General features: G+C 38.9%; 1 protein-coding gene across 3 annotated transcripts in view; it reads right to left on the reverse strand.

Annotated features, from left to right (window-relative positions):
- The window catches only part of Sort1 (sortilin 1), a 68,625-nt gene that overhangs the window by 49,345 nt on the left and 1,478 nt on the right, over positions 1-17,802 (reverse strand). The window contains exon 1 of one of the 3 annotated variants that reach the window (XM_078026939.1): positions 14,354-14,452. The exons of the other annotated variants lie outside the window; for them this stretch is intronic. Coding sequence (XP_077883065.1) covers positions 14,354-14,437 — 84 coding nt within the window. The 5' untranslated portion in view covers positions 14,438-14,452. Of the gene's footprint in view, positions 1-14,353; positions 14,453-17,802 lie in introns of those variants that run through there. 3 annotated transcript variants of the gene reach the window in all.

The raw sequence follows: 17,802 nt of genomic DNA on the forward strand, positions 1-17,802 counted from the left end.
GATTGATAGAGCAATCCTCCAGTGAAATCTTTAGAAAATGCAGGTTTCAAAAAAGAAAAGTTCTGGGGCTGGGATTGTGGCTCAGCGGTAGAACACTGGCCTAGAACGGGCAAGGCCCTGGGTTCAATCCTCAGCAACACCTAAAAACAAATAAAATAAAGGTATTGTGTCCAATTATAACTAAAAAATAAATGTTAAAAAAAGTTCTGTCCTTTTGAATTTGTCTATTATTCCTCAGAATTGCATGTTGGAGGTTTCTTTTTGAAGCCACAATGGAGGGCCTACACCAGTGCAAAAGATCTGAAGGACAGCTCAAGTCCAATCTTTCTGTAAAAACAAACTTTCTAGTCCCTAACTATGACAGCTCAAAGTGATCCCCTCTTCCTAGGTTATTATTCTCCAGCATTTTCCCCCCGGAGCTGGGATTGAATCCAGGCCCTTGCACATGCTAGGCAAGTGTTCACCACTGAGCTACCTTCTCAGCCCTATGCTATGAATTCTTAATGGCAGACACATAATGTGGTATAGTCATCAGGTCTAGCACAAGGTCTTAAACATTTTTAAGTGCTCCACAAACATCTCCATAAAAGTCTACAGTACTCACAAATCCCTGCTATCAACATTATTGATCTGTATATAATCTTCCTTTTACCATAGTTACCATGGTGTCAGTAAACAATGGCTGAATAGGGTTTATTTCTTTGCCCTTGGAGCCAGTCAAAACACTGTTAAATGCTAGTATGTGTTCTTGGGTGTTCACCCGTACAGTGATGACTTAATTCCTCTCCTTCCCACCATAGTTACCATCAACTCTATATAGTTAAAAACTGGCAAAGATTCCTTAAACACAAAGGTGTCTAGAGGCCTTGGCCAGGAATAGACTACACAGAAGAGAAATTCAAATATTTGAGTATGAAGAAATAAGGTCTGTATACTGAGACTCAAGCAGAGCTTACAGAGGTGGGAGCAGATGGTGGCAGAAGGTAGTTGTTCAGGTAGAACAGGAACATATATGCAAGTATTTTAGAAAATTTCAAAGGGTAACACAAATAAAATTTTATTAATATTGCCAATTATCAAAGTGTTAAGTATATAGTAGATTCTATTGAGCAGTTGTTAAAATAAACAAAAATTTCAAGAGCAGGATAAACAAAGTTGAGGTTGAAATAGAAGGAAAATAAAAATAGAAAAAAAGGAAACATGTTTGGCACTATTTCTGCTTCAAAGACCCAAAGAAAGCTGAGATGCGGCCACAGGATCTCTTACTCAAGACAGGGCCAGTTTACAACAGTACACTAAGCTGAACACAATCAACCTGCTGGTTCAATTGTTCTAATCAAGGCAAAGTAAGAAGAACAAAAGAAATATGAGCAGAGTATACACTTTGTGGTTAGAAAAATTTCAAATGCAGAATAATCTCTCCAGGAGGGGAAAACTCAAAACATCTTACACAATATTACCAATGACTTTTCACAGTATTAAAATACTGTTCCAGATAAAACCGTATAGGAGTAGGGGAGTTCAGCAAGCAGAAGTAGAGTGAATGTCTGTATCTCAAACACTGTTATTAAAAATATGTTAAAAAGACAACTGAGGGGCTGGGGTTGTGACTCAGTGGTAGAGTGCTCACCTGGCACACAGGAAGCCCTGGGCTTGATCCTCCTCAGCACCACTTAAAAACAAATAAATAAAGTAAAGGCATTGTGTCCTTCTACCCCCACCCCCCAAAGAAAATTAGAGGGAAAAAAAAAAGATAACTGAAATGGGGAGTGTAAAAAGAGTTGAGAACATATCTCTCTGGTCAGTCAGCCACATGTATTATCTAAAGCCAAGTCAAAATTAAAGGAAACTAGGTAAATGTTCTGTTTCTCGGGTAAACAGTCCAAAATCCAGTATCCAGAGAGGCCAAAGAGCAAATATGGTAATTCAGATTACTTAACCATAATTTAGAGTATGAAGCTCAGAAACCAAAAAGTTTAAGACCATCTAGGTAAAATATCAGCTTGATTCTTTCTGGAGCACATGAGCATGAAACTATTGCAGCTTCTAGAAAGATTTATTAATCTCCTGACACAGTTACTGGCATGGAAATTAGACAAGACAGATCAATGGAACAAATCAGAGTCCAGGAAAGAGCAAGATTTCTTTTAGCATACGACAAGGCTAGCACTTACAGATAGTGGTGAGGGAGTGTTGGAAAAACTGGTTATTTGCAGAGGAAAAAAGCCAAATTCCTAACTTCTTTCTTAACCCCACTCTCAAATACATTCCAGATAGAGCAAAGATTTAAATGTTATGTTACATTATAAAAATACTAGTTCTATAAGTGAATATTTTAATAATCTTAGAATAAGAAGACCTTTACAAAAATGATTTTAAAAAACCAGAACCCATAATATAAGAATATAAGGATTTTCTTTGATTATTATAAAAAATTAAATAGCAACATACCAGAGAGGGGGGAAAAAAACTTAAAAAATTATCTGCCACACAGCAAAAGAGTTTTCAAATCAATAATTAAAAAGAGACAGGTCTTTGAAAATTGGCAAAGGCATAAGCAAGCAACTTATAAAAGGATACAGAAATGGACAATAAAATGTGAAAAGCCACAGGATCTCATTCGTAATCAAAGAAATATAATGTGATGACATTTTCACCTTTCAGACTGACAAAGATTTTAAAAATTGATAAAATGTGTCTGGTGAGGATGTGAGACCAGAGCACCTTCTGGCATGGTGGGTGGGAGTAAGGTTTTCTAGAAAGCTATTTGGTGTCACAAACTAGGACCAAGACGTTCATGCCATGTGACTCAGTAATCCCACCCTTGGGAATTTATCCTAAGGGGATAATAACACACCTTTAAAAAGATGTCATGTATGATGTTTAGCAGCTAACAGTTACTGAGCATCTTTCCGTATCATCTTCTGTACCAGTGACCTGACACACTATCACTTATCCACCTAACAACCCATGAGATTTTACTAGATCCATATATTATAGGGGAAGAATGTAAGATTTGTCAAACGTTATGTCATAAACCAGTATACAAGGTGCTACTGAAAATGTTCCAGGTGTTTACTAACATGGAAAGACACATAACATAGAGCAAAAATCAGGTTCTAGGATAGTATGTAAAATCATGTGAATCTCTATGATTAAAAAGGCATTTGGAGGGCTGGGGATGTGGCTCAAGCAGTAGTGCGCTCACCTGGCATGCATGCGGCCCGGGTTTGATCCTCAGCACCACATACAAACAAAGATGTTGTGTCTGCTGAAAACTAAAAAATAAATATTAAAAATAAATTCTCTCTCTCTCCTCTCTCTCGATCTTAAAAAAAAAAAACAAAAAAAAGGTATTTGGAGGGATACTTGTCAAAATATTAACAACAGCTATCTCTAATGAGAATTTATGGAGATGCATTCTTCTTTACAGTTTTCCAGACAGTGCACGAAATACTCTCAGCCCATGTCCTCCAATTAGCAGAAATCTTTTGAACCACATCCCTAGACCTTTTTATTTTTTATTTTGAGATGGTATCTAAGTTGCTTAGGGCCTCACTAAGTTGCTGAGGCTGGCTTGGAACTTGTGATCCTCCTGCCTCAGCCTCCTAAGCCATTGAGATTACAGGCATGCACCATCATGCCCAGCTAGCAGGAATCATTTTTAAAATAAAACTGTAAGAAAGATAATTTTAATTAAAAACATATGGAAAAGTTTACATGAAAGGGTGAGAAAAAAAAGACCAAGTTAGTTTCTTCTTCTTTATATTAGAAAACAGAAGGTTATAGGATAAGTCAGAGAGCCCCTGCCATGCTGGGCCACAGGAACAAGTTTTCTTGATTTGAGGGCGACTCCTCAATGCCACATCCTAACTTCATCGTCCTCTGATTCACCTTTTCAGAGTCACTTTCAGAGCCTTTTGTTTATCACTTGTTGAAAGGTGATTTCCAGGGTCTCAATAGCTCCCCCAATAGAATTCTGGGTTGACATTTGCAGTCACCATCTGACTGTTAAACAGGTTTTTAGGAACTCATCTTAGAAAGGAGGGGATAGTTTGTATTTCCCTCTCTAAAGTAAATCCACCTGGAGAGAGAATGATGCAGGATTCACCCACCCACTTATTGCATGCCATCATAATGCAGGACAACCACACACTTTAGACTCTGAATTAACACAATGTCCAGTTCAGCCATCAGGTGGATGGATAACCCCTAGTTCTGTCCAGAAATGAAGAAAAGCCACAAAGCACAACATTCTTCACAAAAATAACTTTGTCTTCACCCCTAATTAAACTAGATGCTTAATTAAATTACTGTTACTATAAGCTTAGAGAACTGTGAGTTGGACCCAAGAGCCAATGTAGTTGGGAAAAAACTCAGTCATGAGAAACCTGTGTCTATCTTCAGTTACACACTTGATCAACAGTAAAATACTGAAAGAACTTACAATGGCACAATGGAGCATCAGTTTTCCCATGGCAGGTCGCAAGTTAAAAGCCACTTGCAGAAAACCCCACTATCTCACCCTCAGGAGCAGCCTCTCTGAACCCACAAGGCTGAACCCACAAGGTCCTTTATCTCCTTATATCCAATGGCACAGTGTTTCACAGAACCTATCACATCCTTCTGTGTACTTTAAATCATCTTCAGATTACACCAAATACAATGTAAGCACTGTGTATGTAGTTATTACACTGTGTTGCTTAGGTTATAATGACAAGAAAAAAGTCCATGCCTGCTAGGCATAGATGTAATTTTTTTTTCCTGAGTACTTGCAATTCAAAATTGGTTGAATCTATAAATGTAACCCACAGATACAAAGGATCGACAGTATGCCTGTGCACCTAACATGTGCTGGACCCTACCTGGGGCACAGGGAAATGGCAGTGATAATGGATGCTCTGAGCACATGGAGATTATACTATTATAAACAGTCTTCTTTTATGCAGAAGTCTAAACATTAAGGCTGTACATGCTAGACATTTAATTGATTAAAGAGCCTAGAAACTGGGGGGAAAGGCTTAAAAAGAGCATAAAGCCTACTCCAGTAACTAACTGGTTAGGAAGCCAGCACACATCATTTTCTCTCTTGGGAATCCATTTCCTCGGGAGTAAAAATGAATTATGCTCCTTCACTCATGGAAATAATAAGAATCAAATCAAACAGCATACAAAGGCAAGGAAGGCACTGGTGATTCCATGAAGACTGGAATCCAGGATTGGGCTTCTAAACTCCAACTGGGTGATACAGAGACCGGATACAGTGATGTGCAGAAGATGTCTGGAATACAACATGGGCAATGCTTTTACAGGCAGGAAGAGAATCTTCACAGAGTACAGTTCTGTTAAATAAGGCGCTGCTAGCTAGGATCATAAAACATGAGCCAAAAATAAGATCACAAATGTTCCAGTTCTCATGGAGACTATTCTTAGAAATGAAAAGCTAAACATAAAAAAGTACAAGTTTTCAAATCTATTCAATTATTTAGTGTTTTCTCAGAGGCAGGATGATACAGAGGAGTATACTGGGCTAATAATCAGTCAGCCTGAATTTTATTTCCAGCTCTGCCAAAAGCTATGTGAACTCAGGCGGTGCAATCTAACATCAACGTGGGGGAGGGGACTGCATTAACAATCTTTCTGGTACCTCTAAGCTTTAAAATTCTATGACTCATCAATAATTTAGTCATTTGGTTTGTTTTTCCACTGGTGTTTATCTGTTTTTTAAAGAACAAAAAACCAGCTCCCTGTTCCACAATACACATTTTACAACAGCAGCCCCATTATCTAGACATCTCAGCAACCTGGACACATGCTAAGGAAGCAATGGGGACTTCTGATGCAGCATTAGTATGCATTATAAACCTGTGCACTCGACCTCTAAGAGGAACTTGCACACCAGCACTCTAATTCAATTTTCTAAGCTTTTTAGAGTTGTGGTTTGTTAAAAATCTGCTTTCTTAGCTTACAGAGGAAACAAGTCATATTTGGGGAATGATGTATCTAGAGACACATAAAATTGCGGCAAGAAGGAACAAGATATTGAAATATGGTTTTTGTAGAACCAAAAAAAAAGTGAACTTAAATAAGCAGACGATGATGCTGAGCTTATAAAAATGGGTCACTGAAAACAGAAGAAAATAGCCCCATGTATCTGGATGGTGTTGTAGGCATTAAATGCCATAAAACATTAAAATAATTTGAGTCATGGTGAAGCATGATTTAATCTCTTCTTAATGATCCAGGGTCATACTGTAGGCTAAGAAGGCTGATAAATATTTTAGAAAAATTTTCATTAACACAACAAAATTTTTGGCACTTAAAAGGGCAGATTAGGCTAGGGTTGTAGCTCAGCGATAGAGCGCTTGCCTAGCACATGTGAGGCACTGGGTTCCATCTTCAGCACCATATAAAAATAAATAAATAAGATGAAGGTATTGTGTCTGTCTACAACACTAAAAATATTTTTAAAGGTGGGAGCAGGCTTAATTTTTGAAAAATTCACTTCCACAGAACAACTCATTCTAATTATGCCCAGTAAATGAGTGACATTCCCAAAGCTTCAACATTTTTTACACATTGGTCCCATTCAAAGAAAAGAAAGTGAAGAAGAGAGATGTTCCCATTGTCAGCTGACCGAGTTGCCAGAAACAAAAAGCTTGCTGCTCACCCACTGGGACTGGGGACTTGCTTCGTCAGTTCTTCCGCTACAACCACATTGGCCTTCTTCCAAATCTTTGAGTACACCAGGCTCTTTCTAGTCCTGGGACTTGTGAGCATGCTGTTCTCTCTGCCTGGTATACCCCCTCCTGGCAAAATTCTATTCATCTTTAAACATCAATTTAACAAGTCCTTCCTAATGCCCCAGATAAAAAGACCTCTGTCAATCATTCTTCTGTGGTTATTTCTTTTCTTCTTGTGCTTATCATATTTATAATTATATTTTATGTGTTGTTCATGTTCTCTTTTGTTCCAAAAAGCTCCATAAGGGCAGAGATGGTATCTGGTGTGTTCTACACCAGCTCGCAGGACCCAGGACTCAGTACTGTGCCTGACACATGCAGGTACTCAATAAACCATGGTTCAATTAAAGAATAACAATAGCAGTATTTAACCTTTATTGAACACTTATTAAATTAGTATTGTATATATTATTACAAGGCATTACTGCTACTTTGTAAATGAAGAAGGCAGCCCAAAGAAGTTATTTGCCCAAAGTTACACACCTGGTAAGTGGCAGAGCAAAGCTACAAATTCATGTCTGTCTGACTCCAGACAATTTAAATACTACTCTTTCTCCAGCACTGTGTGAGGCAAAAACAATAAAGGCCTCCTGATACAAGTTGGGCCCTACTTTTAAAGAATTTATAACCCAGGGAATAAAACTTTTATAAATGAAACTGAACACAAGACAGAATACTATAGTGTTACACTACATGGCACAGTTAAATGTTAAAAGAAAGAATAGGAAAAAGCAACCAGGGGAGGTGATGGGGATAGGGGGCTGCCAACCATGGGGCGACTGGCCTTACTGTTGCTCGTGATATGTGCTGCCACTGCCCAGGGGCTCTATTTCCACCTCTGTGAGATGGAGAAGCGTTATTTCATTAAGGGAATCCTGGACCAGACCTCAATCATCGGCAACTATCGAACCCAGATATGGGAGAAGCAAAAGGTGGTCTTCCTTCCCTCGACCCCTGGCCTGGGCATGCATGTGGAGGTGAAGGACCCCGACAGCAAGGTGGTTCTGTCCCAACAGTGTGGTGCTGAGGGCTGTTTCACGGTCACCTTCACCCTGGAGAACATATTTGTCTGCACTCCACTCCACCAGAATGGCCCTCTTCTCTGGTGGCAAACTGCATGTGCACCTGAATGTCCAGGCTGGGGAGCATGCCAGCAACTACCCTAAGATTTCCCCAACCAATCCCTTAACCACTTGGATTTTGAGGGGGAAAAATGAAAAAGAGTATGACACGTTGGTACTATGGCAACAAACCAATCAGATCAGTAACCTGTTCAACCTTGATTCTCATGGACACAGGACATTGGTCCGAGACTTCAAATTCTATTTTAAGGTTTATAAGGAGTTGGAACTAATCCAAGAGTGTCTTGTCTCTTTTGCCTTTAGTGAGTCCCGGGCCCTCTCACAAAATCAGCAAATGACCTGGTTTTTCTTCATCAGATTACAGACTAGGTGACTGGCACACCCCACAAAGGAGGCCTTGCCTCACTGTTCCCTAGCCAGTTTTGGGTTCACTCAATGGCTTTGCGAATCTAAAAAGCGGTGAGTCTTGGCCCCAGAGGATTAAGGTGTTTTTCTATATATTAGAACTATATTTTGATAAATTATATATTTTCTGTCCTAGTTCAAGTGTTATTGCCTGTAATTAGCTGAAAAGGACTAGACACCAATCTAGTCCTTGTGCATTCTGTTTATTCACACATTTTTAATAACCGCCATGGCAGCTCTCAGGATTTGGGCAGTCTGTGGGCCAGAAAGCAGATGTTAACAGCTGCTCTCAAGGCCATTTAGAAGGCCTAGCAGAATTCTCTTGGGCACCCGTGACTCCCATCTAATAGGGCCTCCGAGTCAGGTAAGATAGTGGCAGAACCAGTATGAGCACTCTTACCCTCCCCATTCCCCCCAATTTATTTAAGCTGTGGTAATGTTTTCTTCAAGGGAACAAATTTTGACTCTTTATTCAGATTTTTCCCAATGAAATAAAATGTATTACAGTTAAAAAAAGGAAAAGAAAACAGGGGTAGAAGTGTATTCAGACAGGAGAAATGCCATGAGAATAAAGACAGAGCAACACATCTTAACAGACCTGTGAGAAAGGTCACTTTAACTGGAACTGAGGGTTAACATAGGCCCAGAAGTGGTGAAATGATAGGTTAAAGAAATATGCATATTATTAAAAGTAATTCCTTCAACATTCTGGTCAGCTATCCTTCCAAGCAAAGTTCCTGAGAAGTACTTATCACATTTTGTTAATATTTCATAAGCCTTCATCAGCGTCAAGAGAGGGCAAGCTGTTAGCAGCTGCTCAGTTAATGAAGGGGTGAAATATACCAGATGCTATTTCAGAGCTCTCAACTTAAGACCAGTCACTATCTCTAATAAACTAAAAACTGAAGAAAAAAAGTAGTTTTGAAATTTTGAGTAGTCTTTTTTTTTATAATTGTAAGTTATTTAAAACTAACTATATATACTTGAAACTTTTATAACTAGATTACCAGGTATATGATAATGATTTTCTGACTGTTAATGTGATGATTATTTTTTCCTCCATCTCCTATAGCTTCAAGAAAGATATTTCAGATAGATGAGTTTATCTCTCCCTTACTCTACCCCCACTTTTCTTTACTCTGAGTCCAAGGACATAAGTAAGATAGTTGTCCATCAGTATTCCAGGGCATTGGTCCCAGGATTCTCCCATCCTCTGGAGATAGTAAAATCCATAGATATTCAAGTCCTCATATAAAATGCTATCTATGGTATTTGCACAAAACCTACACAATCCTTCCATTTACTTTAAATTATCTCTAGATTACTTGTAATAACTACTATAATGTAAATATTCCATAAGTCACTGTTATACTATGTTGTACATGTTTGGTACAGATGCAATTTTTTAATAGTTTCAATCTATGTTTGGTTGAATCCAAGGATGTGGAGCCTGCAGATATGAAAGGCCAAGTGTACACATTTCTTAATTCAGATTTGGTTCCTGTGAGTACTCATAACAATTTTCAAAGACTGTTACAACTATTAATAATTTTTAAGCGTATAAACAAATATTTAAGCACCTAACTGGCAACATTTAAGAAACTTTGTAATAATTATAATAAAGCTTCAATAAATGACTAATACATACAAACACCCACAGACTCAGTCTTCGCAATGTCCCTCAGAGGTAGGTAGGTATTAATCTTCCATTTTAATCAGTAAAAAAAAAACCTAAGGTTCAGAGAGATTAATGTGTCTGTGGTTACCACCAAAGTTTGAATCCAGGTCTGATACCTGAGATAACTATCTCCTCGCCTCCAAACCACTTCCTTAAAGAACCAGCAATTGTATTAGCAAGTTAAAACTTCGATATAAAGACAAAGTTTAAGAAAAGAACACCACCATATATGCTTCTTACATTTCTGTCAGTCTTGACTCACTCTCATTCATGCCACCCCCGCCCAAGCCTGTCATCCAGCCCTGCCAAGTGATAAAACCAAACACATTTATGCCTCATCTGTCTCCTTTTATGCACATGTTCCTTGGGAGTTGGCTCAAGGGCTGTATTTAACAGGATCATTTGGCTGGCAATTGGGCCATGTGGAGGCTGTGACAAATCAACAGACTTATTAAGAAATTACACAAGTCATACTCACACGGTACTTCAAGGTTTTCAAAACATCTTCATGTATATTTTTCCTTTCAAACCCTCAGGATAACACTACATTTTATATAATGAAGGAATGAGGGCTTAGGAAGGCTAACGGAGCTCTGTTGAAGGAGTAGAGTAGAATTCACAGCTATATGACATAACTGGGGTCTACAATCTTGCCTTACCTCTAAAGAAAGTGCATTGACTTAAAACATCTCTATGAAATATTTCCACGTGTAGCACTGTGTTGGGATACCAGGGTTCCACTCTCAGTTCATAAGCAAGTTATCCAGCCTTCCATGAAAGCAAGGGAAGTGACCCACTAAAGAGCCTAACAATCATGACCAAGCTATTGATCATAGTACCAGCCAGTGTTCAGCCTTATCCTGGTTCACTAATGTTCAGGAAAAGAGAACTCTGTCACAGATACCTAGATTTGCACGCCTTAGTTCACATTCTCTTTCTTTCTTTCTTTTTTAAAGAGAGGGAGAGAGAATTTTCTTTTTTTTTTCTTTTTTTTTTTTTTTAGTTTTCGGTGGACACAACATTTTACTTTTATGTGGTGCTGAGGATCGAACCCAGCACCCCACGCATGCCAGGCGAGCACATTACCGCTTGAGCCACATCCCCAGCCCTCACACTCCCTTTCAATAATGTCCAGCAGCCTGGGAGTGTTCCTCAGAACCTCTAGCATTTCAAGTCTGTCCTGCCCTCTATTCTGCTCTCCTGATGTGCATATGCTTCCAAGCCCACAGTGATGACCAGCCTGTGAAAGGGCAACCGTTCTTGGCTCCCCGTTGTCATCTCTGGCGCCATGTCTCGCTCTGTTGAAACACTTTTGCTAGTTAAGTCCTAGTCCCAAACTACCCACCCATACTGTCCCCTCTCTTTCTACCCCCTTAAAGAGCTATCTTCACTTCCCTAGGTGTCTCCGTGGAAATCTCAGTCATGTTCCTCACCAATTACCTTTCCCTAAAATAGTGCCCACTGGCCATCCCCTCAGCATGTCTCAGATTTTCCTAACTCAATGCCTTTACAGATCTCCCTAAGAATCACCTCACACCTAGACTGTCTCTTTATCCAGGCCTTCCCAGACCACTGCACTGTAATGCTCCTGTCATCTTTCAAACTCCCAGCAAGTTGCCTCTGAACACCTAAATCCTTACAATGGCACCAGTGCCTAGCTTTCATTATGCACAGGCATGAACTCCACTCAGTACATGGCAGGAAGTGTTGAAGTGAATGACATCTACCTAATACTTTATATTTAACAAGACATTTGGATGACACTTCTCATATGACCCTCTGAGCAACCCTAAGAGCCTGCTTCTCTAGTTTAAAAACAACTATAAAATTCAGGAAGTTAAGTGATTATCCAAGATCAGCTGTGAAGCGGCAGAGCCCAGGCTCAAATATGGATATTAAGCTCTTTTGAATTTTGTAAAAAACAAAGCTATGCTTTGAATCCCTTATGATAAATAGCAAGTATCAGATAAACATTTGTTCCAAACTACTCTGAAGTAAATTAAAACTTTCATTCTTAGTTCAATCTTTGTTGGTTCTTCAGGATGATCTTACAGTTAAATGAGATTTGCAAATGCATAAATGCAATGCTAAAACTTCACTTTTTTTTTCCAGAAGAAAAAATCTTAACAAAAGAAAATGTAAGCGGGATAGTATTATGTAAGAGGAATAGTATTCATAAGCCCTAGAAGGAACAAATGTACATTTTTTTCCTGATGAAAATAAATTAAGTACCGGCCTCAGCAAAAGAGAGGCGCTAAGCAACTCAGTGAGATCCTATCTCTAAATTAAATACAAAATAGGGCTGGAGATGTGGCTCAGTGGTCAAGTGCCCCTGAGTTCAATCCCCAGTACCCCCGAAATAAAAATAAAAATTAAGCCAACTAATCACATCTAAGTATCTATGTGTAAGTATACTTAAAGTAAGCTTACTATTTTCAAACATACAGGCAGTGAGAATTAAAAAAAAAAAAAAAAAGCTCCAGTATTTTGCAAAATACTTTAGAGGAAAACCACTCACATTTACTGCTACATGTCTATTGGATTTGCTTTTAGACTATCCAAGCTAGTAGCTTTTATTAGCATTAGATTATTCAGCCAAGAAGGAACGATTAACTATTACCCCCAAAATGAGAGACAAATGTCTTTCATAGTTGTATGAAAAAATATCCCTGCTATCTTTTAAGAATACTCATGTTTCACTGTAACAAATCCTGGAGGTGGTAACAAATCACCCCCAGATGTGAAATCCATGCTATATTCAAGTTTGACTAGGAAGCTGAACAGCCACAATTTGCTTCTAAATTTGGAATCAACCAATAAACACTGTGATCACAACCTCTGGCCTCTTCTTCTTCCATATGAATCACAGAAAAATTTTTTGGCCATTTAAAAACTAGTCCAAAACTTCTCATGTTGTAGATGAGGATTGAGGGCCAGAGACTAAAACACAAAACAGAAAATAAATGACACCCACAGAGGACTTTCTCAGCAGAATACCACAGGTTCTACATGGAAAGATTTTGTTTTTACTGTGGTTTCCCGAGCCTTGGTTGGGGGTAGAAAAGGAAAAATAGTCTCAATCCTTAAATAAACCCACATGTCCAGCATTCGCCTAACAATTTTTATAGATAAGAAGGGTCTGTCATGACCATAGTCAACCCAGCAGACTCAAAGCCACTGACTAAGCCAACTTTGACAACAGTCACCATTAAACAACAAAAAAGCTGCCTACAGCCAACTGAAATCGATCAGCTTGTTCCTCAAGCACCATTACTCCCAAGCCCTGCCAACCTACAGGCCACAGAGAGGGAGGAACAAGTTGTCCCAAGTTTCTTTAAAAAGAGTAGTAGAAGATGTCACGGGAACACGGCTTACAAAGGCAGAGAAGGGGAACTGAAAACTTAACAGGAATTTACAAATGCAATACCTATTTCATAATACTTTTGGAACCATTATCATATATTGCTTTCTAAAGCTAATTACATGTCAAATGTGATGGTTTCATCTGCCTTAAACATTAGCTCCTAATCATATAAAACATCTGAGCCTCATTTCTCCAGCCTCAAAATGCAGTTAATTTTCTGTAAAGATAGAAATTGAGGGGGAGTGAGAGTAGGAAGGAAGGCAAAAGAGGGAATGTTCTTTCCGGCTGACCACTACATCTGGGGGCTGTGCACTGCCTGGCATGAGATCTCCCACAAGCCGAACAGGCCAACTAGGGAGCAGAGGTTCTGCAGTCACCCACCGGGAGTCTGATGCCTGTTAAGAAGAGCTGATTGAAAGCAGGTAGAGTGCAAGAAGAAACTGTTGACAGCCTCTGTGAACCTGACATGAAAGAGCAGATCACAACAGCAGGGTGGAGAGCCTATTATTATCATTATTACAGAAAGAAAACAGCCATTAGAAACTAACCAGAACATAAGCCTTCTTTCAATTAATTTTCATAAGCAGAGATAAAACTTGAATTTCTAATTAAAAATCAATGTACACAAAGCCAAATATTGGAGCCAGCAGAGAACCTACCTAATTGTTATACTGTGTTCCCCTCGAGCCATTTGACATACCTGGCTAGCTTTCTATTTTCACCTCAACCAAACCTTAGATGAAGACTAATCTTTCCCCAGAGAAACTAGATGTCCTCAAATCTGCTGATGGCTCATAATGGCATCCCCTGATGCACACATCATTTGAACATCCTTTTGGGGTTAAAGGTCTGACTAGTACACTGAATGGGAGAGGATTTTCAACTCAAACAGGACCAAGAAGGAGACCCTCCAGAATTCCTAGGCCTTGATCCAAACATGAACAGAAGAAACAGGCCTCAAGAGGTGATTAAGTAAACTAGAAGGTGGAAGCAGGGTGCTGGTGAAGGGAGCATGCAGATGGGCTAAGTTCTAGAATGAATGAGGCAGATAGGAAGTTCCGGGGCAGCTAAAGGCACTGACCTTCAGATTTCCGGGTGTTACAAAGGCCTGGTGATCCACAACAGGCTGAGAGCAGCAGCTCCCCGAAGCCGCCAACAGGCACATTCAGTTCGTCAGCCCGGACTCAGCCTGCCAGTGCCGCAAACAAACACACACATTCTTCCCTGAGCTGACGGCTCACACAACACAGCCTCTCCACAGGGCCTGTTTATTTAAGAAACCAGATGCTTTGATGTTGGGGTAGAAGTTGGGAAGTTATGTACAAAGAAGCAGTTAGTGACAGGAGCAGAGGGAGAAGAGAGCATGAGCAACAGTTCCTGGCTTTACTAATCGTAGGTTTAAAAAGTTTTCAGGAATTTGTCGAATGGCTGTACACAGGAATGAGAAGTAAGGAAATTATGTCAGCCACCATCCTGAAACTGTGGCCAAGGCATTTCAACTGTTTCTTTAAGACAAAGTTTCACGCCTACCCTCAAAGGGGTGTTTATAGGGAGAGTGTTTTGAAGCGACCCAACTTAGCAACTAACATTAATAAAATCTTTGAGGCCTGCTCAGTTTCTCTCATGTACAAATGTTATACATGTTGTGAACACTCCAAGCACTGGAAGGAAAGATTCAGTTAAAAGTGGAGCCTGAAAACAGTTTTGTGTTAAAGGCAAAAAAGAAGACCACTGAACCTCAGAAAATAGCACTTAGGAACAATCCCTGAAAATAACAGCTATTTAGTCAGTGCTAACTAGGTGTCCCACATTGTTTTAATGAGTTAATGTATTTTATAATACATTAATTTATTTCTCACAACCAGTCTATGAATTAAGAACTCTTACAGATTAGGAACTAAGACACAGAGAGGGCTTAAGTCATTTACCCAAGTTAACACAGCTAATCGGGACAGCCAGGAATCAAATGCTGACAGGCTGGCCTCAAAGTCTGTCCCATGCTCTTCTGCTTTTCCATGGCATGTCACACCCTCAGATCAAAATTAGGAAGTCTGGTTTTGGATAAAGTAGAAGTAGTTGTCTTTTTCCTTTACTTTCTTGTCATTCCTTTTGTCTTCTGTTTTTAGTAATGGCCAGTATTTTTATTTCCACTTTCTTTCTTAAGAGTCTCTTATATAACACTATAGTTTGAAAAAGCCTTTCCCTCACCTCCCTCAAATCCCAAAATAGAGTACTTAATCATTGACTTCTACATGAAAAATATATGCTGTGCAAGATAATCCCTAAATAGATTTGAAATAGACTTAAATTCAAGATTGAAAAGAAGGAATATGAAAGGAAACCTAGAGAGAAACAGGGAGGCTTGGGCAAAGAGAATAATCTGTTGCTTTCTTAAGCAAGCAAATAAATTAGTTAAAATAATGTATATGTTAAAATAGATTAGTCATATGCTAATACATTCTCATGAGCCATAGAAACTGGTCTAGGAAGCTTGCTAAAACCTTTGAGGCTTTAATTCTCCAGTCTGAATTATCTTTTCTTTGTAAATTGGTAATCCCACCCAACACCAGATTTGGGCCCTTGGAGGGCATTCACATACATGGATTATATAAATTAATGTGGCTTGAAAATAACAACATCAAGTTATAAGAAATGAGAACCAAGAACTTTTTATTTTTCTTGGGAATTGAATTCTGGAATATTATATAGGAAAAACTATTCTAAATGGCACTTTTCTTTCCTAGCTATACAAAAGTATACCATGTGCTAAAAGTCATGATGATACTTTAATTTTGCACCATTTATAAAGGATCCCAGAATACTAGATCTCTTCAATACTGTTCAGGATGATTTAATATGACTTCTAAAAATATAGAATTGAAAAGCAGAACAGACCATTACATAACAATTCTTGATCAAGGAAGTGGAATCATTTTTTTTCTTTTTGGTACTGAGGATTGAACCCAGGGGTGCTTTATCACTGTCCCCAGTCCTTTTGATTTTTTTTTTTTTTTTTTTTTTTGAGACAGAGTCTCTCAAAGTTGCTAGTTGCTGAGGCTGGCCTCAGACTTGTGATTCTCCTGCCACAGACTCCAGAGTTGGTGGAATTAAAGGTGTGTGTCATGGCACCCAGCCAAAGGCTCCCCTTTTTTAACCAGATACACAAATTACAAAAAGAATGAGATCTTTGAAGAAGAGCTGGATGAGTAACAACTGCAAAAATAGCTATTTTAAATAAGGTTGCTGAAAAAGACTGAAGGAAAAAAAAAGCCAAAAAAAAAAAAAATCAGAAACAGCAGCTAAATAAAAAGTAAGAAATAGAGGGAAATTAAAGAAACTAAAGAACACATGGACTTCGAAGAATGAATGGTTTTAGCTCTCTCTGAGCCAGTTTCCACAACCTCTTGCTTTGGAATCAATATATTATAAATGCTATAGCAATCTGAATTAATCAGAAACTGTTGACTAAAGGATAAATCCAGAAGTAGTAGCAGATCTAAAGATAGGTCAACCACAAAAGAAGAATCTGAAAAATGGTGTGAGAATGCTATGTCTGGCTGGCCCAAGGAAGATGTGGTCCTCAAATAAATTAAGCATAAGTCTTGTGAAGTCTTTCTCAACCCCCCACCATGAAAAAGAAGTGTACATAGTTTTTTTTTCTCAAATAGGAAGGTTCCCCAAAATTCATTCCATCCTATCTGTATCCAACCAGCCCTATCCTTCAGCACTAGCTTCCCTACCTAAACAGAGCTGCTGCTTGGACTGCTTTATAATGTACACATTTGCCTTAAATATTTGTGCCTTAACTTCAAGTGACTCATGCCCCCAGATCTGAGACCAAGAGTGGTCCAGAAAGATAGGCCAAGAAGATGCAGTGGCTCAGCTGATACTGAAACGGAATGCGGTAAAACAAGGAAAAGTGCAGACCCAGAACATCAGCCACCCATCTGTCTCCATGTGCAATTCTCTTGGAAAGAAGCAAGGATAAGGGAGAAAATATATTGAGTTTAAAATACATTTTGCAAATGTGGGTTGCAAGAATTGTTAATCTTAAAAAAAAAATGAGGAAAATGCCCAAATTGTATTTAGGCAAGAACCAAGTACAATTTGGTACACAATTAATTGTACTTAACTTTCTCAATCAGTAGTGTGTCAAAGGTTGAGCTACTGGTCCCCACTTAAGCAAGAACCAAGTTCAATTTGGTACAAAATTAATTGTACTTAATTTTCTCAATCAGTAGTGTGTCAAAGGTTGAGCTACTGGTCCCCACAGACAGAAATGCCACAATTTTGAAAGTCTTTTTTGACCAGGAATTGGCTTAAAACAGAATATCTGTAATGTGTTTCTTAGCTATTGGAAATCTTGTGCCACAATACAGATATCCTTAGCAGAGTTCAATACCAGAATGGAGGTCAATATTGAAGAGAGACCACATAAATAATAGTGTGACTGAACTGGGCATGGTGGTGCATGCCTTTAAACCCAGCTACTTGGGAGGCTGAGGCAGGAGGATCATAAGTTCAGGCCAG

Source organism: Ictidomys tridecemlineatus, chromosome 11 (assembly GCF_052094955.1).
Source record: "Ictidomys tridecemlineatus isolate mIctTri1 chromosome 11, mIctTri1.hap1, whole genome shotgun sequence".
NCBI classification, from domain to species: Eukaryota; Metazoa; Chordata; class Mammalia; order Rodentia; family Sciuridae; genus Ictidomys; species Ictidomys tridecemlineatus.